Genomic DNA, 23,448 nt, shown 5'->3' with positions numbered 1-23,448 from the left:
TTTTTCAGGGCTCAACTGGACCTGTTGGGTGTAGCCCTTCATAATTCAGTGGCGTAAAGGGTATGCTGCATCCCCGATGATGTGAACAGGGATATCCACCCCATTCACGATCTTAGAATACCTTTTTAAAATAGAGAAAATAATATATTGCAGAGGAGTCAGTCAAAACTATAATAAGATAGGGATAAAAATTGATTTAGGTAATTATATACAACCATTACAGCTAAAGTACAGCACATAGGAGATCATTTAAAAAAATGTTTACCTCTTTGGGGTACATCCAGCCACCCTGCTTCTCCTCTACAATGTTGAAAAGATCTGAATTGGCAAGAACATGGGAGTCATGAGATCATCCTGGCCAGCCAATAAACACATCTAGGAAAATGAAATACATTTAAATTTAAAAAAGTTATACTGTAAAACACCCATGCAAATCATCCCACCACCCAAAAAAAACCACTTAATAATATTTGTGGTCCAGTGCCAGCCTTTCGTGTTAAAATAGTCTACAGGGTTGTCACGTCGGGCAATAATGGGGATGTGTGTCCCATCAATCACTCCTGCACACTGCGAATAGCCTCACTTCACAAATCCTTCTATGGTATCCTATAAGCACTGTCCTTGTGGTAAAGATATGAAGCACTTGTATAAGGTAGACACCATTGCCTGAGTCACATGGTGGACTATGACACAGACTGTGGAGATCCCAACACCCAATAAGCACGAAATTGTGCGGTACTCTCACGGGGTAGCATACCACCACAATGCAATGGCTAGCCTCCTGCTTGCCTCGATGGGTCTCCTAAGCCTGGTGGTCTGCATGTCAAGTGCTGGGGTAAGTAAGCCCAGGATGTAATCAAAGGTTGCACGAGACATACAGAAGATAGCAATACACTCATCAAAGAGAAAAAATAGAAGCGCTCATAAACCCTAATATTGTGCACCTGAAGTGTGTCAGCCAAAGAAGTCCAAAAACTAATAATAAATTAGAATTTATTAAAAACAATTGTATACGCTATATCACTAAAAACATAACGTGTTTATGTAGCAATACTGTAACAATTTTTCAAGCAATTGCAAATGTTGTTATATCCTAATTGATTGATGACCTAGCTAGGCTTGAAAAATGGTCAAGAACATGTCAACTACAGTTTAATGCTAAAAAATGCAAAATCATGCACTTGGGTCTCAAAAACCCAAAGGCTAAATATAGTATCAAGGGTACTATAATGGAAACTACTGAGGAGGAAAGGGATTTAGGAGTCACTATTTCAAGTGACTTAAAGGCAGGAAAGCAATGCAACAAAGCAATGAGAAAGGCAAGTCAGATGCTTGGTTGCATAGGGAGAGGAATCAGTAGCAGGAAAAGAGAAGTAATAATGCCACTGTATAGGTCATTGGTGTGGCCTCATCTGGAATACTGTGTCCAGTTCTGGAGACCATATCTCCAGAAGGATATAAATACATTAGAGAGTGTACAAAGAAGGGCAACTAAAATGGTGCATGGCCTACATCACAAAACTTACCCGGAAAGGCTAAAAGATCTTAACATGTATAGTATGGAGGAGAGAAGGGAAAGGGGAGACATGATAGAAACTTTCAAATATACCAAAGGTTTTAACAAAGTTCAGGAGGGAAACATTTTTCAAAGGAAGAGAAGTATTAGAACTCGAGGACATATACTGAAACTGGAGGGAGGCAGGTTCAGGGGAAATTTAAGGAAAAATTATTTCACAGAAAGGGTAGTGGATAAGTGGAATAGCCTCCCATCAGAGGTGGTAGCGGCTAAGACTGTGGAGCAGTTTAAACATGCTTGGGATAGGCATGTGAATATCCTTACAAGGAATTAAGGTTCCAAGAGGGTTGCGATTACCTAAAGGATAAAAACAATGGGCAGACTAGATGGGCCAAGTGGTTCTAATCTGCCGTCAAATTCTATGTTTCTATGTTTCTATGTTTCTATCCTTGAATCAAATTATACTGTTTAAAAGGTACTGTTGTCATTCAGGTATAATACCGGGCATCCCCGGATCTGATAATTGGCATTTAATTGGTGGAAAAGCAATAGAGCTAAGTAAAGCTGCTGAGATGGAATAGCTGTTTATAGTTACCAAGCTCTATTGCTTTTCCACCACAGCAATTCCAATTAAATGCCAATTATCAGAGACGGGGATGCCCGGTATTATACCTGAATGACAACAGTACTTTTTAAACAGCATAATTTGATACAAGGATATAACAACGTTTGCAATTGCTTGAAAAATTGTTACAGTATTGCTACATAAACACATGTTATGTTTTTAGTGATATAGAATATACAATTGTTTTTAATAAATTCTATTTTATTATTAGTTTTTGGACTTCTTTGGCTGAGAAACTTCAGGTGCACAATATTAGGGTTTATGAGCGCTTCTATTTTTCTCTTTAATTATTCCACCATCAAGGATTATTACACAAATCTTTTATAGAGGCGAATGTATACCCTTATTGTTCCCCCGTTTTATTGGACCAAATAGTATATGGTTTATTTATATTTTGGTTAAACAAGGATTCAGGCGCTGCAATTCTTCAGTGTGGTTGTTCTTTAATTTGTGTATATCTGCAGCTGCCGGTCTCATATAACCAGACTGTTACTTCATTTGAAAAAACTATTTATTGGTAATTCTTTATTTAATTGACAGTTAATTCAACTCCATTTTTCTAAAAGTAGAATGGCTGAACTTACTTGTTTCTCTGAAAGAATAAAGAGGAGACAACAATATGTTGAAGAACTTAATGATAATTATGATTCCATTGTTCCCTCCACTATTCTGATAGATAAAGACAGGGAATTTAACATCATTTTTTACACATTAGAAGATTTGTTAAAAACAGAAACCCGACATTGGTGGGACATGGTGACTTTACAAAAATATGTAAAAAGTAAAAAAATTCCGAGAGGTCTTAGGATTTTAAAACACTTTCCTTTATAGATGATCCTACCTTGAAAGGGAAATGGGACTCCATTTTGGATGGGTGTTCATTTGCCTTAATGGACTTACTTATCAAATATCGTAATTAAAAGATTTCCTCTATTTCTAAAGAGATTGAGGAGACAAAGAAAATACTCTTAACCTATTCAGAACACCCACAATACAAACATAATGACCAAAAATTGAATCATAAACTTGAGACCTACGAAAGGGAGATTATTGACAGTAAAATTTGTAAATTTGAATGAGATTCAGATGATTATAGTAATAATCAAGTCCGTACTTTCAATAAGAAACAGAGCTATAGAGGGAGACCTCAAAGTAGATCAAATGGGAGGTATCAATATGCCAATCATTCTTTTTCCCGGGTAGGTAGTAACACCTCAAAAAATAATCAGAGATTTACATCTTCCCGATATGAACATGTTACTCATGATGACATGCATCAATATTCCAAACCATCTCCTGATAGTCATCGGAGGGATGGAATGGTAGTGAGACCCAAACAACAGGTCTCTTACAGCAATAATGAGAGTCAGGAGCAGAAAAGCAACTCTATTTTTTTAGGAAAACACAAAAGAGACTATCACACTCTATCTCCATATCATCATCATCAGAACAGATACAGTTTACTTTGGCTTAATACTCCCAAAAGATGAAGAGACCCCAGCATAGAGGCCAAGAGAGACGTGAAGTACTAGGTAAATCTACCATTCATAATTTATCTTCAATTAAATTTAATGTAGATGATATTAGATTATTAACTCCAGGGCTGAAATTTGCCCCTACTAAACCCCCTGACCATTTTAACTTATTTGTTGATCTCAACAGATATGTCAGAACTTTAGCGAGGAAAATATATTTTGCGTCAAAAAAAGTAGGTGGAAACAATGACATTGGTTCTCTTACTATTTTGAATGATATAGATAGACTGGGTATAGATATGCTCTAGTCACTCCAATTGGAGAGCAATATATCATCAGTCACCATGCCTATTTATAGTTCAGACAGATATAATGAACGAATAACTAAATTTAGAAGCAGGACTCAATTTTTTCCTCTGCACCATAGGAGTCCCCAAATTGACATATTTTATAATAAAACATTGGACGATTTTGATGAATTATGTATCATGGAAATTAAGAACATCAAATATAAACATAATCTGCACAATAAAGAGAAAGCATCTCTGAAGAGGCTCAAGAAAGACCCCTCCCTTGTCATCAAGCAGGCTGACAAGGGAGGAGGAATTGTCATTCAGAATACCATTGTTTATCCTTTTAGAGGCAGAAAAACAATTGGGGGACATTAATATCTACATCAAATTGAAGTATAATCCAACCAATACCTTTTTAGCTGCCATGACTACAATGATACAAGAGGCATTTAACGATGGAGCTCTATCTATGGAAGAGGTTAAATATCTAATCCCTTCACATCCAGTCACAGCCATATACTATCACCTCCCCAAAATTCATAAGTCACTTTTAACTCCACCGGGTAGACCTATTATTTCGGGTGTTGAGTCCCTCACTGCTAATTTATCCCATTTTGTTGACTTTAAAAAAAATACCCACGCAGTCTCTCTGCGATCTCATATTAAAGATACTACTGCTTTTTTAAACTCTATCTCAAGAATTGAGTGGGAAAATTCATATTTTTTGTAACATGTGATGTTAATTCACTATATTCCATTATTCCCCATGATAAGGGAGTTGCAGTAATTGAACAATAGTTGAACAATCTAGATACCATGTCAGAGAGACTGCAGAGATTTATTGTGGATTCTATATCATTTATACTGTCACACAATATTTTTTGTTTAATAACACTTATTATTTACAGTCACTTGGGACGGCCATGGGGACGAGGTTCGCACCTAGTTTCGCCGACATATATATGGGCACGTTCGAGGACGCGCACATATGGGGGCGAGACTTGGGCGCAGACCTCATCTTCTATGGCCGTTATATGTCTGATTTGTTTTTTTATTTTGGATGGGGATTATTCACAGTTCACCGATTCAACCTCACTATTAAATTTAAATGAATATAATTTACAGTTCACGAGCACATCGGACAATAAGTCCATATCCTTTCTAGATATTGCCATAACTATTATTGATGGCACCATCACCACGAAAACCTTTAGGAAGGAAGTGGATAATTTTAATTTCATTCATTATGACAGCATGCACTCCAAACCATGGGTGAAAAATATACCCCTAGGTCAATTGCGTTGGTTATGACGCAACTGCACTAATAAGTGATTTTATTATACAAGCGCAAGAACTCACTAGTGCTTTATGCACTAGAGGTTACCCCACAAGTTTAATTGAATCTGCATTGAGTAAAGCTGATCTATTGGATCGGGATCATCTTCTCAATTACAAGGTTAAGAACACATCCTTCAATAAAGATCTCCACACTTCTGTTCAAAGTATAATAGTGCCTCAGGGAAGATAAAAAAAGATCTTTAAAAACAACTTCCGATTTTATTAACTGACAAGATTTTGAGACCAGAGATTGGACATGCCCCTTCAATCATCTTCAAAAAATCTGAGAACCTTACACAACATTTGGCGCCGTGTCTATTTGTAGACAAAAGAACACCAAATGTTGATATACAAGAATCATCCTTGTCATGGCTCACATCGAAACCCCAAGGTTGTTTTCGTTGTGGTTCAGGTAATTGCATTACCTGTTCTCACATCCGAAACAACATTCAATCCTTTACATCTTCTAAAGGAGAAGATTTCAGCATCAAATCCTTCATAAATTGTAACAGCCAATATGTAATATATCTATTAATCTGCCCCTGTGGTCTCCACTATGTGGGCAGAACCACACGCAAATTAAGAATTCATTTTTTAGAACATAGACGCAACATTTCCAAGGGTTTTCTGAATCATGGGGTCTCCAAACATTTTTTTGGTTTTCATAACAAATTGATAGGCATTGAAACTATCAATCTCACCAAAAGGGGTGGAGATAGATACAATAGACTGTGTCAGAGGGAAAACTTCTGGATCCACAAACTGAGGACCCTCGCTCTCAATGGCGTCAATGAGTGTATTGAGGTTGACCCCTGACACATCCCTATCAGGTTCATCTCTCCCCCTTCTCCTTTAGTTCATGTGTGAACCATTATATATGGCGGCTCAATACAAACGTTGCAGGAGCCACCATACTTGGTTCTTTTTTCACCTTTTTCTTCTTTAGATAATTAAGTAATGAACACTAAAAATTAAAAGATAAAACATGAATCAGGATTATGTTATTATTATAAACAACATGTAATAATTCCGGTTATTTTACATTAGAAAACAATTTTTGGTTTTCTTATTCTCTATTACAGCCTATTTTGTCTTATAATCTGTTTTTTTAATACTTATTTTCTTTATCTTTATTTCACAGTGTCTATTGTATTTGGGTAAATCGTTAGTATGTTAATCATATATATCATCTGATATGTGAACTTAGTTGAGTATAATTTATAAGAATCTAAATAGTATAATAGATTCTATATTCACTATGCCTTTAAGAGCTATATTTTCTCATACCATTGTTTACCTAAGCGGTTTATTTAAAATATGTCTACTGTACTTATATTTATATTTGATAGCAATTGTCATGATAAATATATATATATATATAAAGGTTGGTCCAATGAATAGATTAAAATTGCAGCCATTGAAGTCCTAATTAACCATGTATATAGCAGCAGTTCTGTATAAACACATCAATTGCACAGGTGTTTGCTTTATTGGGAGTTCCTTAAATAGAGCATACTCGACTTTGGGAGTCATCTCTTTGGAAAAGTTACGTGTAGTCGTGACGAAATGCGTCAGGACTCCGCCCACTGTTGCCGCAAGCCAGTCTCAGGTGGACATCACAGACATCGCCTATTATCACAAATCGCTTCAAGCACTGCACGGGAGATGGGCAGAAAATCTCCCTCCAGCTTGTCTGTTTGACTGCAATCCTTTACATCCACTTGCGAGACCACATTCTCCGCCTCAATCAGTGGCTATCATCATTGATTGCTGGAGCGGTTCATACACCGCCGACACTGACAGCTCCATCCACTATTTATATTTACACGGCATGGACACGGCAGCTTAAGGCACCTCACCGCGGCAATTTATTTTACATCAGCAGCTACTCAGCCTCCGCCCCATGTTATCCACCACTTTACTGGACTTGGTAACAATAAACAGCTATTCCATCTCAGCGGCTTTACTTAGCTCTATTGCTTTTCCACCACAGCAATTCCAGTTAAATGCCAATTATCAGAGACGGGGACGCCCGGTATTATACCTGAATGACAACAGTACTTTTTAAACAGTATAATTTGGTACAAGGATATAACAACGTTTGCAATTGCTTGAAAAATTGTTACAGTATTGCTACATAAACACGTTATGTTTTTAGTGATATAGCATATACAATTGTTTTTAATAAATTCTAATTTATTATTAGTTTTTGGACTTCTTTGGCTGACACACTTCAGGTGCAGAATATTAGGGTTTATGAGCGTATCTATTTTTCTCTTTAATTATTTCACTATCAAGGATTATTACACAAATACTTTATAGAGGCGAATGTATACCCTTATTGTTCCCCCGTTTTTATGGACAAAATACTGTAGTATATAGTTTATTTATATTTTGGTTAAACAAGGATTCAGGTGCTGCAATTCTTCAGTGTGGTTAATCCACTCATCATCCTGGTAAGCTTCCACGGTCTTCATAAAGTCTTCTCCATGCCGATGATCTCTGGACCACAATGATTGGTTGGTCCCCGTGTTCAGTCTCAGGATGGTACTTATTCTGGATGATATGAGGCCTCTCCTCCTGCACAAATATTGGTGGCGACTAGCAGCCCTCTCCACCATAAATTGCGCCCTCCCCCTCCTCATAAAATACATGTGCAGTATACTGCACAGTGTGACAGTCTTTTTTATATGTATATTCTTCATTAAAAACCACTTGGAGGTAATCCTGAATCAGATGTTCTTTCTACTCCAAAGAAATTAAAAGGAGACATTCAGGTTATTTTAGAGCATTCCACCAGATGTTTGCTCATTTTGATTCTTTTTTTCCTATTAGCATAGAGAATATTACTATACTTTAATTTTTTTCCTGTTCAATATATTGCACGGGCATTGAAAAGTACCATCTTAGACTTTCCTTTATCATTCTAGAACTTTCAGTATTGACAATTACCATTGGGATAAACTATTTCTTCTAGTGTCATATACTAGGACTGAATGAAAAATATAATTTCCATCATGGCATAATAGACTAGATACGTATAAGTATTACAAGGTTTTTTTTTTTTACCTTCATTGATGTATGGTTTATTGGAATATTGTTGTCTCACCTTTTTCTTTTCAAGGTGTTTACCCCTCATTGTTTTTATCTTATTTATGATTTTTTTGTGTGATTTTCTTAAGTTGTTTTTCCTCTGAGGCTGCATTTGGGTTTGGAAAACTCTTATTAGGTGCCACAGATATACTTTGTTTATAAGTGTCAATATTAGTCAATTGTGAAACTTAATTTAAAAAAACTTGTTTTTCTGTGTAAATCTCACACAATATAAATAAAAATTCCTGGTATATTAAGTTCACTACAAAATGTAATACAGCTGGCCATTAGGAAAAAACAAAGAAAATGTATTAATAAGTTATATTTTCGCCAATAATGCTCTTATACACTAATTATTTCCATAATGTATTTCATTGTCAAATAAATAAGGTTCTTAATGATTCTTGAAGTAATACTGATGTTCTAATATGTTAAATATTTTTTTTTCTTTTCCTTTCAGCATTGGTAACTCTCACTGGAATCAGCATTTATATTGCCTATTCAGCTGCAGCATTTAACTATGCACTGTACTCTGTAGGTAGTGAAATTCTGTCTGAAATTGAAATACGGTTTGGTTGGTCATTGGCTTTGGCATGGATATCCTTTATCACAGAAGTTCTCACTGGGATGGCCTTTCTCTTGGCTGCCAGAGTTACTGGCCTCAAACGAACTCGAGATCAAGTTATATAAATGATGTACATTTCGGTACCTCCTGCCTACTGAATCGTAGCATGATTGTTATATGTGCATATATGAAGAACATGATGGAGAATCATACATAGCATCTTCTGTTACCTCTAATGAGGAGATTGAAGATGACATTTGGAATACAAATTATGGTCTTTACAGAGAACTTCAGCAAGAAGATTACATTTTAAATTTGCGTGCCTCACATTGAGATTTATATACACATACTTCATTCCTGTAAAGAACAGCTATAAACAATTACTCAGAGAAGACCAATGTCTTTGTATTGGTTGGAATATTCTACAGTAGATATTTATGGATGCCTCTTATTATCAGCAGTGTTAATGTATTTTTGAGTCATCAATATTCCTCTACATATTGCCGTCTTTTTACTAGTCATCTGTATTACAGTATGTACTTTGAAGTATATGTGGAATATTTTATTGCATAACACTTTTCTGGGAATTTTGTAAGTCTATTGGCTCAAAGAATGTAAAAAGGAACAATCTCTGCTCAAAAAATACATGAGTGTATAAAGAAAATGCTCTGGAGACAGTTAGTATATAAAAAAAACCTGCTTGATAATGTAAAGTATAGTAAATCATCATTATACCACCAATCCACAAATTAAAAGTTTAGGCTTCAAATGAAGGATTGTGAATTGAGGTATGTGCCCGTATTACTCAACTTTGCATCCATAGTAGGCATGTCAAACTCAAAATCTCAACTGGGCTGAATTATGAAGGTCTAAGTGTTGTGTAGGGAGCAATATAAAGAAAGAGATTATATATACAGGTTGAGCATCTCTTATACAGAATGCTTGGGACCAGAAGCATGTTTTTTTGGGAATAAGGGATTATTCCATACTTCTGAATATTTGTATGCCCCCACTATAGTGCCAGTTATACATAATGCCCCCAGTATAATGCCAGATACAAGTAATGCCCCCAGTATGGTGCCAGTTACACATAATGTACCCCAGTCTAGTGCCAGTTGCACATAATGTCCCCCAGTATAGTACCAGTTACACATAATGTCCCCCAGTTTAGTAGCATAGCAGTTAAACATAATGTCCCCAGTATAATGCCAGTTACACATACTGTCCCCCAGTATAGTGCCAGTTACACATAATGTCCCCCAGTATAGTAGCAGTTAAACATAATGTCCCCAGTATAATGCCAGTTACACATACTGTCCCCCAGTATAGTGCCAGTTACACATAATGTCCCCCAGTATAGTGGCAGTTAAACATAATGCCCCCCAGTATAGTGCCAGTTACACATAATATCTCCAAGTATAGTGCCAGTTACACATAATGTCCCCAGTATAGTGCCAGTTACACATCACATACTGTCCCCCAGTATAGTGCCAGTTACACATAATGTCCCCCAGTATAGTGGCAGTTAAACATAATGCCCCCCAGTATAGTGCCAGTTACACATAATGTCTCCCAGTATAGTGCCAGTTACACATAATGTCCCTAGTATAGTGCCAGTTACACATAATGTCCACAGTATAGTGCCAGTTACACATAATTTCTCTCAGCATAGTGGCAGTTACAGTTGTAACTGGCAGCATAGTGTCAGTTAACATAATGTCTCCTAGTATAGTGCCAGCTACACAAAATTTCTCCAAGTATAGTGCCAGCTACACATAATGTCCCCCAGCATAGTTCTAGTTACACATAATGTCCACCAGTATAGTGCCTGATACACATAATGCCCCCATTGCACCCCCATCCCCAGTGCAGCATGCATGCTACAGAAACTTACATTAGCAGATGCTCCTTCGCGGGCTTGCTGCTTCAGGGGTCAGTGCATCAGGGCTCCAGCTGTAAGGGCTGCAGCTTTAAGAGCTGTGGTAGTCAGGGCTGCAGCTGTCTATCAGGCCTGCTGGCTGCTTCACAGTGCCACATGGGTGCCGGTGAGCAGTGCAGGCAGTGGGGCAATGTCACCATGGGCGGAAGCAGGCGAAAATGCTGGGGACACAGTTCTGTCCCATTCTGGCCCAAGTTAACCACCACCAACAGGCTGCAAAGGACCCCTGCACGCAGGCCACAAAAGGATGCAGCAGGGGCCGCAAGTTTGACACTCCTGATCTAGAGCTACTTGCTTAATGATACTTCCTTAGTATAAAGTATAAATCCACTTTTCAAATTGCCTGTTTAATGTTACATCTTATCAGTGCAAGTTATGGATCAGCAGATCAACCTGTGTAGTGCTTCACTGTTAAAACATTCTAGTAATGCTCACACTGATTAAACAGCTGTGTAGTCTTGATCTAATTATGTAAAATATGAATGTAGCAAACAAAGTGGTGATAACAACTTGTATACATTAAAGGGACATTTTATTGAAATACTACCTGTTTGCACATAAAACATGGTGTGAGAATCATTGTTTCAAAAGTATTGCTTGATACTGTATATCCAAATAAGGATTTTACCATTTTTCATGAAAACTTAGACAAAAGCATGTGGTTTTATTGCAGCTTTTGGATGGGCTTTATTTTAATTGGCAAGCAATCTGTATGGCAATGGATCATGCATTTAATTGCAGAGGAACTAGGCTTTATTAAACATTTGATTTTATAAAATATTTATAGAAAACTACAGTTAGTATTAACAAATATATTATTTTTAAATTATTGGTTTTATAGATTTATTTAAATTATCTCCCATTTTGCAATAATAAAATAAATAAATCACTATTTAACAATTGCTGTAGATTTAGATATGATATTTTATAAACTTTTCATTATTACACAGCATTTGTGGAAAATATTTAACATTTATCCTATTGAGTTCATTCACTCATTTGATATTTCAATACCAACGATAATTGTGTTATGTTGAAGTGGCTATGTAAAACGAAATTCTGGGTGCAAATGCAATAGCCTGAGAGATACAATCCTCAGCATGATTCTGGTGAGTCTGTCCAATTTTTTAGAGAAGCAATAATTTTAAAACTAATCTGGCTTTAGAAAATGTAACTCATCCATCTTGACTTGAGTTCAAGTATCACGTACCCCATTCTCAACAACTGATACTTTATTTACATAAAAGAGAATGTTCCTGCTAAATACAACAGGACCAGATGTCACTCAAGTTAGTGATGAAGATAAGGAAGTAGACACAACTTTTAATGGCCTTATCCAGGCTTATATAATTTGCATGTATATGTTTATATATATATATGTATATGTCTCTTTGCCTGGAAGTATTTCTCCTGTAGGTGTACTACAAATATTTCTAAAGAAGGGTTCAGGCAGTTCTATATTGCCAGCATTAACCCTTTGGACCATTTTTCCTTGGGAATACTGTATGCCCTGAGCCCTTCTGATTTTTCCTTATCCATAAACAAATAAAAAAATCAGAAAGGAACTATACTATACCTTCTAGGCTCTCTTTAGAATGATCTAAATGGTTATTAAAACTTTACTTAGAACAATAATAAGAGATGAATGGAGTGATGAATGAGATATTATTTTTGACAAAGTAGGTAAAGAACACTGCTAGAATTCAAGACTTACCAACTGTTGACTGAAGGATGCAAAATAGAGAAAAGTGTATCAGTGCAAGAATCACAAAACCTGTGAGACAACGGATTGTCTTTCACAAATATTTGTTACCTTGATGATGAATAATAAAATAAAAAAGGTAGTAAAAGCAAAGTGGATAAAGTATGAATATAATACAAATTATTTGACAATACAATTTCCCATATGAAAGCATATAAAATAAACCATTGATAATAAACAGAGAAATACTCTTGAAAATGTTATCTCTGTTTAAATAAGCTCTTGGCAGGCTGTCATAATATCAATAGCAGTAAATGGACCAGTTCTTATTCAAATCCCCTGCTATATGGAAAGGAATGATACTGCTGGGAGACAGGTATAGTTCTTGTTCAATTAATGCTTGCAATTGGGACCAATATCCGAGCAAATTTGCGGGAAACTGTTTGTTAGATCGCTTATGTGATCCAACCTGAATTAGGCCCTTAGTCTGTTAATGACTTGGCAAGCAAAGCTTATTTTTTAATGCCAATTTTACATAGGTTCAGTTCACACAGAGTCCAACAATGTATTAGTAGAAACTTTTAGTAGTTAGCAATTAGCTTGTTAGTAGTACTTATGGAACTTTTTAACTTTGTTAATGTCATAGTGGATACATGCAAACAGCATCAGGTATATAAGCACACCAGGTAGTTGTTTTGAATGTAAGACCTAAATTAATTTATATAACGTGATAGTATTTGAGATGTTAGAGAACCATGTAATGAAGTCACTCGGTCGCTGTGCATGGGCCCACATATTTGCACAAATGTGTGCTAAGAGCTTCATTTATACTCCATTCTAATTGTGAGAGTCTATCAAAATTATTTTTACTAACAGTTTTCTTAGTGCTACTGAGAGTGCATCAGCATTTTTCTTCCGCCAGCATAGTATTAGAAGCCAGGGGCAAATGCAGGATTTATCCAAGGTAGTTTCCATGGGTGTGTATGTCTCTCTCTCTCTCTCTCTCTCTCTCTCTCTCTCTCTCTATATATATATATATATATATATATATGTGTGGGTCGCACTCTCATCAATTCAGTAGTCAGCCACCGGGGTGTCACTAAGGAAGTCCAATAAGGAAGTTCATATATAGAAAATAGAAAAGTGCACTCACCAAACTGCACTTTTCTATTTTATATATATATATATATATATATATATATACAAACAAAGATATATATATATATACAAACTCACTTATCCTCAACAATTCAATAAATAAATGATGGGGGTTTAGTTGGTGGATTGGACAATGCACGGAAGCCTGCATACCGATTTTCAAGGTACCCCACCTTCATGCAGGTCCTACACTATCACAGAGTCTTAAAACCTGACTACTTCACTGCTGTTACACACATCATCTGCCTGCTAGATGTAATGTGTACCTGCCACAGACTTTATGGCTTTTAAAGGCACACTAGTCACCTATTGCACTGGATCAAAGATGATTGCTAAGGAACAGCTGAGACAGGTTCAGGATAATAAAGTCCACACAGGGGTGCATGAGAAAGCTAGTGGCCACGGTTAATAAGAGCTAACCATAGATTAACCCCATCGTGTACACACGGAGAAAAAAACCACAGCACTCACAACACCAGAAGCGGGGCACAGCCATGCACTTACCACTCACAGGGTGGGGTGCATGTAGCACAGCACTCTCCACCACAAAAGCGGGGTACACAGCTGTACTTACCACTCACAGGGCGGGGTGCATGTAGCCCATGACCACATCGCTCTAATAAATACAAACAAAGAACCCAGCACTCACCAAGCTAAACTCACTTATCCTCAACAATTCAATAAATAAATGATGGGGGTTTAGTTGGTGGATTGGCCAATGCACGGAAGCCTGCATACCGATTTTCAAGGTAGCTCTTATTAATCGTGGCCACTAGCTTTCTCATGCACCCCTGTGTGGACTTTATTATCCTGAACCTGTCTCACCTGTTCCTTAGCAATCATCTTTGAGCCAGTGCAATAGGTGACTAGTGTGCCTTTAAAAGCCATAAAGTCTGTGGCAGGTACACATTAAATCTAGCAGGCAGATGATGTGTGTAACAGCAGTGAAGTAGTCAGGTTTTAAGACTCTGTGATAGTGTAGGCCCTGCATGAAGGTGGGGTACCTTGAAAATCGGTATGCAGGCTTCCGTGCATTGGCCAATCCACCAACTAAACCCCCATCATTTATTTATTGAATTGTTGAGGATAAGTGAGTTTACTTTGGTGAGTGCTGGGTTCTTTGTTTGTATTTATTAGAGCGATGTGGTCATGGGCTACATGCACCCCGCCCTGTGAGTGGTAAGTACAGCTGTGTACCCCGCTTTTGTGGTGGAGAGTGCTGTGTTACATGCACCCCACCCTGTGAGTGGTAAGTGCATGGCTGTGCCCCGCTTCTGGTGTGGTGAGTGCTGTGGTTTTTTCTCTGTGTGTATACGATGGGGTTAATCTATGGTTAGCTCTTATTAACCGTGGCCACTAGCTTTCTCATGCACCCCTGTGGTTTTTTCTCTGTGTATATATATATATATATATATATATATATATATATATATATACAAGCATATATATACACTGCTCAAAAAAATAAAGGGAACACTAAATTAACACATCCTAGATCTGAATGAATGAAATATTCTTATTAAATACTTTGTTCTTTACATAGTTGAATGTGCTGACAACAAAATCACACAAAAATTATCAATGGAAATCAAATTTATTAACCCATGGAGGTCTGGATGTGGAGTCACCCTCAAAATTAAAGTGGAAAAACACTTGAGCAGTGTATATATATATGGGATGCACTTAAAATGGCGTCTGTCGGGATACCCCTGTTTAGGAGACCGATGCCAGAATCCTGACATCCACAGGGTATTCCACTTAATTGGTGGGTCCAAGCCACCAACCAAAACATACAGATTCCATATATATATATATATATATATATATATATAAAATACATGGGAGATCCGACTCTCCTTGTATAAGTCACAATGCACCGGGTGCCTGCCCAATGGATAAATATATACATACAGATTGGTGCAGCACTCCTGGTGTCTTAAGTAATGCAGGCTCAAACAGGCATAGGTAATGGCAATGTTTCAGTGCCCTTTTTTACCAGCACTTTCATCACTGACGAAAGTGCCGGTAATAAATGGCACTGAAACGTTGCTATTACCTATGCCTGTTTGAGCCTGCATTACTTAAGACACCAGGAATGCTGCACCTATCAGTATGGGTATAAATATATATATATATATATATATACTCATAAATACACATATATAAATACACACACATATATGTATAATATCAATATCAATATCAATCATACAATATATGGTGATATACATACCACCATGGACTAGGAGCAGGAGCTTTGTGAGGAAGGGGGGAGGTGATGTGGAGGAGCTTCCAAAGCCAGCAGCTTCCCCCGGACTTTCACTATGCACTGCAGAGAGCTATTTGCTGTAGCTCTTTGCTACTGCTGCTGCAGTTCCGCGGTCGCTACTGCAGTTGTGCGTGCGCTACTGAAAGCCGAAACATGGTGACACCTCTCAATATCTTTAGTAATAAGGTGTGCAGTCCACCCCCTTCTCCCCCCTTCCCCACCTCTATATCTGTGTATATATTGTACACTGGAAGACAAGTCTCCTTCTCTCTGGTAATGGCAGCCCTCCCATTAACCCTCAGGTTTTTTATATAGCACAGGTTTCTACATTGCAGATCACACATTAATAATGGCTCTATTTGAAGGTAAGACCTATATATATATTTCTATAAAGTGATAGTTTTAGAGATGTTAGGGACCCATGTAATAATGTCACCTGGTCACGGTGCATGGTCGCGGTGCATGGGCATGGGCAAACGCAGGAAACGCAGGTGACATCACCTGGATGCTCTGACAATGGCCATGACATGCCTGCGTTTCCTGCACCACTCCTCACCCACGCTGCGCCGCCACTCCCTGACTGCCTGCCAATGACTATGCGATTGCGGCGCATTCGCAGGCTGCTGATACCTGACTGTGATTTTTGCAACAATGCGATCAGATCTCTATAACCTCCAATATTCTTATCTCTAAACTGCTTTATGAATCGACCCACAGCTTAGGGAGAACAGTTCGGTGCAAATAAGCGATTACCTTCTCTTTTGACAGTTTAACCTGATGAACTGCTGAATGTCGGGACCCAGAATCCATTTCAAAAACTTAGCTGTCCCACTCACAGCAAGCCAGCTTCCCACTCAAGCAATGTAATGGCAACTTCAAGAGTGTAGTCCCCAGCTGCATCGATCTCTAGATTAAGTGACTAGATCCAAACTGTGCCAAACAACAATTGCACAAGTGACTTAGGGCCTAATTCAGAGTTGATCGTAGCAGCAAATTTATTAGCAGTTGGGCAAAACCATGTGCACTGCAGGTGTGGAAGATATAACATTTGCAGAGAGAGTTAAATTGGGGTGAAGAAGAATTTTGAAAGTACCAAAGAGGCAGCAGGGATTGGAGGACTAAGAGGAGATAAGTGACTGGAAGAAGGATTGCTTGGCAAGGGAGTTGGCAGAGCTGTAGGAAGAGAGGATGAACTTAAAGTGGAGGAAGTCTGCAAGAGAGGGAGATTTCTGCAAGAGCCACTCTGCAGTACACAAGCTTTTTTGCAGGAGCTGGGTCAGTTTGGCGTACAATGGTTGGGGTTTGTAATGGGGGAGGGGGCAAAGGAGATGGGGCAATGTTATCGAGTGTGGAGATGAGGGTGAGGTATGTAGAAGGTGACCACCTGGTTGGTACAGGCCATGGTGTATAGAGGAGAGAAGAGAGTATTGAGAGTATGGAAACAAAATAGGAAAGCGCTAGTTGGGGTGTGTGTCAGTTTCTACACTTTTTCTCAATATAATTACCTTATGATATGAACTGCAGATTTCAAACTGAGATGCTTACTCTCAATATATAAACATCAACAACCAAAAAAGTAGAAACGGCTGTCCATATTGAAATGGGTATTTATTCAATAAAAAAGTTTATATTATTTCATATATGCTATATTCCACATTAATCCAATTTATTCACATTAAAACATCCACAGCTGTGCGACAAATATCATTAATTATTTAAAACTAGCTGTTCTACCCGTTGTTCATATGGGAGTTTCTGATTTCCACAGTTGTAAATATAAATAAGTCTTAAAAATTTGGCAAATCTATAGAGCTGTATATTTGAGACATCTTAATGTAAGTAAATATTAATTCATGGTTCTTGGTGTTACTCGAGGAGCACCCATAGCAGATTCGGTAAACAGTGACAGGACAATTGTTGTAGTTTTTTAAATTCTACACACTAGAGGTGCAATCCAAATTTTGATCCATTTGTCCGCTTGGGCATTATCGCTCACGCAACGCAAGCCACGCATCGTTAATGATGTCATTATGTCAACCCCTTTTTCATCCCCTTAGGGGAGGTTTATTAAATTTCAAATTACATAGTTTTCCTATTTCCCACCTGCAGAATACCTATGTTAAATGTCATCTTCCTAACATATCAGGAAGAGAATTAGTGATGAGTCAGTGAGTGAGTAAGGGAGGGCTATCGCATATATATATATATATATATATATATATATATCCAAGGGTAAAGCAGGCGGCACTCAGCAGTCTGAATTCCATATAAACTTTTATTCAACAACCGACATGTTTCGGAGTTTCCTCCGTCCTCAGGGCAGTAATAACAATTGTGCAACAACACACTGACTTAAATCCCCACCAAAATCAAAATCATAATAAGGTCTAATGACACTCACCTGCTCCACTGCACGCCAGCGATGCCGCTCTCCCGGTGCACTGCCGCGTCTCGCGGGTGACGTCATCATGGCGCGCCGTGTCGCAGGGAGCATCCATAGTAACCGGGACGCCAACACACTGCGTCCATAGAGCCGCCTGTTGGTACTGGCTATAGCAAATAAAATCGAAAAAATCTAAAATAAACAAAGTGAAACATAAACATCATTTAAAAACAGGCTCTGACATAAATAGCTCGTAAGTCCCTTCTTATTAATAGCAGTAATATTACACAAAAATACATACTATTAGTGCCATCATGGCTTATACTAAACACTAGAACCATCTATAGTATACTAAACTAGTGTGCGTAAGTAAAGACCACAAAGCCATTAGTATGATTACATAAAGCATTGCAAACCCAGATTCTCGTTAAGGCCCTTAGGGGAAATAGTCCCCAATGAAAATATCCATCTGGATTCCTTTTGCATAAGGGTCCTATTCCTATCACCCCCCCTATGTGACTTGGGTACATGATCTATTAGAATAGCCCTAATTGATGCAACATTATGTTTGGCCTCCAGGCAATGTCGAGCAAAGGGCTGCTCGCTCTGTCCCTTCTCATACGCTTTCTTGATGGCACTGCGGTGTAGGGCCATACGTTCCCTAAATTGGCGAATTGTTTTGCCAATATAGGCCAACCCACACGGGCAAATTAGGAGGTAAACTACATGTGTGGTGGTGCACGTGAGTCTATGTTGTATTTTTATTTTACGGCCGGTGTGTGGGTGGTTGAATGTGGCGCCTGACATCAAGGTGTTACATGTTGCACATCCCAAACAACGATAACAGCCTAATTTTTGTCTCAAAAAATGAGACTCCTTAAGCTTGGTGAGATTAGTAACATCAAGCTTCATAACCATATCACCCAAGTTTTTCCCACGGGTATAGCAAGGCATGATACGTGTCTCCGCTAAAGATGACATATTGTGATCTGTCTGAATGATAGGCCACATTTGTTTGGCCTTTCGTATCACTCTCTTACTAGCAGTAGTGTGGGTGTTAACCCAGGCTAGTCTTTTATGGTCATTAGAGGCCTTTAAGGGTTGTAAGGTATGTTCACGTGGTATGTTTAAGACCTTTGTTTTGGCCGCCTGTAACTCTCGCAATGGGTAACCTCGATACGCAAATTTAGTCAGCATGTTGTCTAATGCCACCACTGTTTCTTGTGGGTCTGAGGTAATCCGTCTTACTCGTAAAAACTGGGAGTACGGTAACCCTTGCTTAAGCGCTAATGGGTGGAAGCTTTGATGGCTAAGGAGCATATTGCGATCCGTGGGCTTAATGTAAATAGCCGTAGATATCTTGTGGTTAGAGCAAGTGATGAGAACATCAAGGTAATTAATACTGACCTCATCTATGGCATATGTGTATTTGACCACTTGTGAGGTCGTATTATGGCTCTCCCACAGGTCCACAAGCTCCTCCCTGGTACCCCCCCAGAAGACTATTAGATCGTCTATATACCGTATCTTGCTCTGCAGTGCAGACGTCACTAGTCTTTACACCTGTATTCCGCATGATGCGGGTGTTGAGGCAGTGCGTCTGCTACTGCAGGACAATGAATTGTATAAAGGTCCTGATTTAGGAGTGTTTTTGAAACTACTGCACATGGTATTGAGTCGTAATTACTTTATCTTCAATGGAACATTTTTCTTGCAGCAGGCTGGTTGTGCGATGGGGTCGGCTGTGGCCCCATCGTACGCCAATGCCTTCATGTACCAGGTGGAACAACAGATGTTCTATTTGAACACTGCAGTCATGCAGCATGTTATATACTATAAACGGTATATAGACGATCTAATAGTCTTCTGGGGGGGTACCAGGGAGGAGCTTGTGGACCTGTGGGAGAGCCATAATACGACCTCACAAGTGGTCAAATACACATATGCCATAGATGAGGTCAGTATTAATTACCTTGATGTTCTCATCACTTGCTCTAACCACAAGATATCTACGGTTATTTACATTAAGCCCACGGATCGCAATATGCTCCTTAGCCATCAAAGCTTCCACCCATTAGCGCTTAAGCAAGGGTTACCGTACTCCCAGTTTTTACGAGTAAGACGGATTACCTCAGACCCACAAGAAACAGTGGTGGCATTAGACAACATGCTGACTAAATTTGCGTATCGAGGTTACCCATTGCGAGAGTTACAGGCGGCCAAAACAAAGGTCTTAAACATACCACGTGAACATACCTTACAACCCTTAAAGGCCTCTAATGACCATAAAAGACTAGCCTGGGTTAACACCCACACTACTGCTAGTAAGAGAGTGATACGAAAGGCCAAACAAATGTGGCCTATCATTCAGACAGATCACAATATGTCATCTTTAGCGGAGACACGTATCATGCCTTGCTATACCCGTGGGAAAAACTTGGGTGATATGGTTATGAAGCTTGATGTTACTAATCTCACCAAGCTTAAGGAGTCTCATTTTTTGAGACAAAAATTAGGCTGTTATCGTTGTTTGGGATGTGCAACATGTAACACCTTGATGTCAGGCGCCACATTCAACCACCCACACACCGGCCGTAAAATAAAAATACAACATAGACTCACGTGCACCACCACACATGTAGTTTACCTCCTAATTTGCCCGTGTGGGTTGGCCTATATTGGCAAAACAATTCGCCAATTTAGGGAACGTATGGCCCTACACCGCAGTGCCATCAAGAAAGCGTATGAGAAGGGACAGAGCGAGCAGCCCTTTGCTCGACATTGCCTGGAGGCCAAACATAATGTTGCATCAATTAGGGCTATTCTAATAGATCATGTACCCAAGTCACATAGGGGGGGTGATAGGAATAGGACCCTTATGCAAAAGGAATCCAGATGGATATTTTCATTGGGGACTATTTCCCCTAAGGGCCTTAACGAGAATCTGGGTTTGCAATGCTTTATGTAATCATACTAATGGCTTTGTGGTCTTTACTTACGCACACTAGTTTAGTATACTATAGTTGGTTCTAGTGTTTAGTATAAGCCATGATGGCACTAATAGTATGTATTTTTGTGTAATATTACTGCTATTAATAAGAAGGGACTTACGAGCTATTTATGTCAGAGCCTGTTTTTAAATGATGTTTATGTTTCACTTTGTTTATTTTTGATTTTTTCGATTTTATTTGCTATAGCCAGTACCAACAGGCGGCTCTATGGACGCAGTGTGTTGGCGTCCCGGTTACTATGGATGCTCCCTGCGACACGGCGCGCCATGATGACGTCACCCGCGAGACGCGGCAGTGCACCGGGAGAGCGGCATCGCTGGCGTGCAGTGGAGCAGGTGAGTGTCATTAGACCTTATTATGATTTTGATTTTGGTGGGGATTTAAGTCAGTGTGTTGTTGCACAATTGTTATTACTGCCCTGAGGACGGAGGAAACTCCGAAACATGTCGGTTGTTGAATAAAAGTTTATATGGAATTCAGACTGCTGAGTGCCGCCTGCTTTACCCTTGGAAGTATTCAGTGGGACACCATTCCCTCACGGAGGGCACCGCAGCACGTTTATCACTCTATTGCCTTGAGTGCCGGACACCATCACGATATTTATATATATATATATATATATATATATTAAGAGCACAATTAGTGTATTAGTATAAACCAGAAGCAGGAATATAGCAGCAGTCTTTTTTAGTGTTGGCAAGTTCCTTAGCTTAAGCAGCAACATGCAATTTAAGCACAGTCGATATTTCCAGCATGTAATTAGTATATTTATCCCACATAGTATAAACAGCTCCATTTGTTAATGGTGACAGGGTTAATAAAATGTTTATTCATACAGCCGTAAGATACATTTTATAACTTTTCTCACCCATAGCATTTAGCCCATCAGGATCAATAAGTGCTCCTCTCAGTGGATTTCACTACACCTCAGTATAGCACCAGCACTGCGACTAAGGGCTCCTGGGGTGGTCATCCGGCTGGGTATGTATTAAGGAACTCGCGGCTGTCTCCCATGTTAGTGTCCGCATCCTTTAGATTAAATTATTAGCTTACTGGGCTGATACAAGCTGCTTGACCTGAACGTACCAGCTCAGGGTTCCTGCTGTCTCAGGACCCAGTCTGTGGAATTCGGTCCATTGTGTGTATGCTGCTTCCACCTTCATCACACAGCGAGATGGGGGTCATGGCCTTGACGCATTTCTCAGCCAATCAGTATGCAGTGGCTGTTTACTTAGACTCTCTGTGTGACGAAGGCGTAAGCAGCATCCTACATTGACAATTTCTTTTTTGTTTGGAAAGGGGAAAGAGAAGAGCTAAACTCCTTCTGTAATATTCTGAACAACAATGATAAGAATATTTTCCTGAGTTTTGATATACAGGAAAAATCAATTAACTTCTTTGAAATCACTGGACACGTGGAGGAACAACAGGTACATTTTAAAAATTACACGAAACCAACGGACTCAAGTGCCTACATCACTGCTTCCAGTTGTCACCATGATAACTGGTTAAATCCGATCCCCAGTGGCCAGTTCAAAAGATTGAGAAGGAACTGTTCAAAAGAAATGGTCTTTACTGACAAGTTTGTGTTATGTGTAGAGAAGTTTAGGAAATTGAAGGCGCTTCACTAAGGGGCCGATTTAGACCTGATCACTAGGCTGCATTTTCTCACAGCCTGCAATCAGATCTGAACTGCGCATGCATATGCACCGCAATGCGCAGGCATGACAGACCGCAGCAACGGGGATTGCTGGTCAGAGATGGGATGGTGTGAAAACTCATAACGCACCGGCGATCGCAAGGAGAATGACAGGAAGAGGGCATTTGTGGGTGGCAACTGACCATTTTCAAGGAGTGTCTGGAAAAACGCAAGTGTGTCCAAGCATAGGAAGGGAGGGTGTCTGACGTCAAATCCAATCCCAGACAGGCTGAAATGATTGCAGCGGCTGAGTAAGTCCTGGGCTGCACAGAGACCACACAAAATCAGTTTGTGCAGCTCTGCTTCACATGAGTTTTCACACTTGCACAGCTAAAATACACTTCCCCTGAAGGTGGCGACTATCCGATCGCAGGGCTGCAAA

The 23,448-nt window shown here is 39.0% G+C and overlaps 1 protein-coding gene across 1 annotated transcript in view; it reads left to right on the top strand.

Annotated features, from left to right (window-relative positions):
- Positions 1-11,584, top strand: part of TMEM114 (transmembrane protein 114) — a 180,927-nt gene extending 169,343 nt beyond the window's left edge. Inside the window, exon 4 of the mRNA XM_063934252.1 lies at positions 8,801-11,584. Within this exon, the coding sequence (XP_063790322.1) occupies positions 8,801-9,030 (230 nt within the window). The 3' untranslated portion in view covers positions 9,031-11,584. The remainder of the gene's footprint in view (positions 1-8,800) is intronic.
- The last annotated feature ends 11,864 nt before the right edge of the window (positions 11,585-23,448 follow it).

Source organism: Pseudophryne corroboree, chromosome 7 (assembly GCF_028390025.1).
Source record: "Pseudophryne corroboree isolate aPseCor3 chromosome 7, aPseCor3.hap2, whole genome shotgun sequence".
NCBI lineage: Eukaryota > Metazoa > Chordata > Amphibia > Anura > Myobatrachidae > Pseudophryne > Pseudophryne corroboree.
This window is presented reverse-complemented; position numbering and strand designations above follow the sequence as displayed.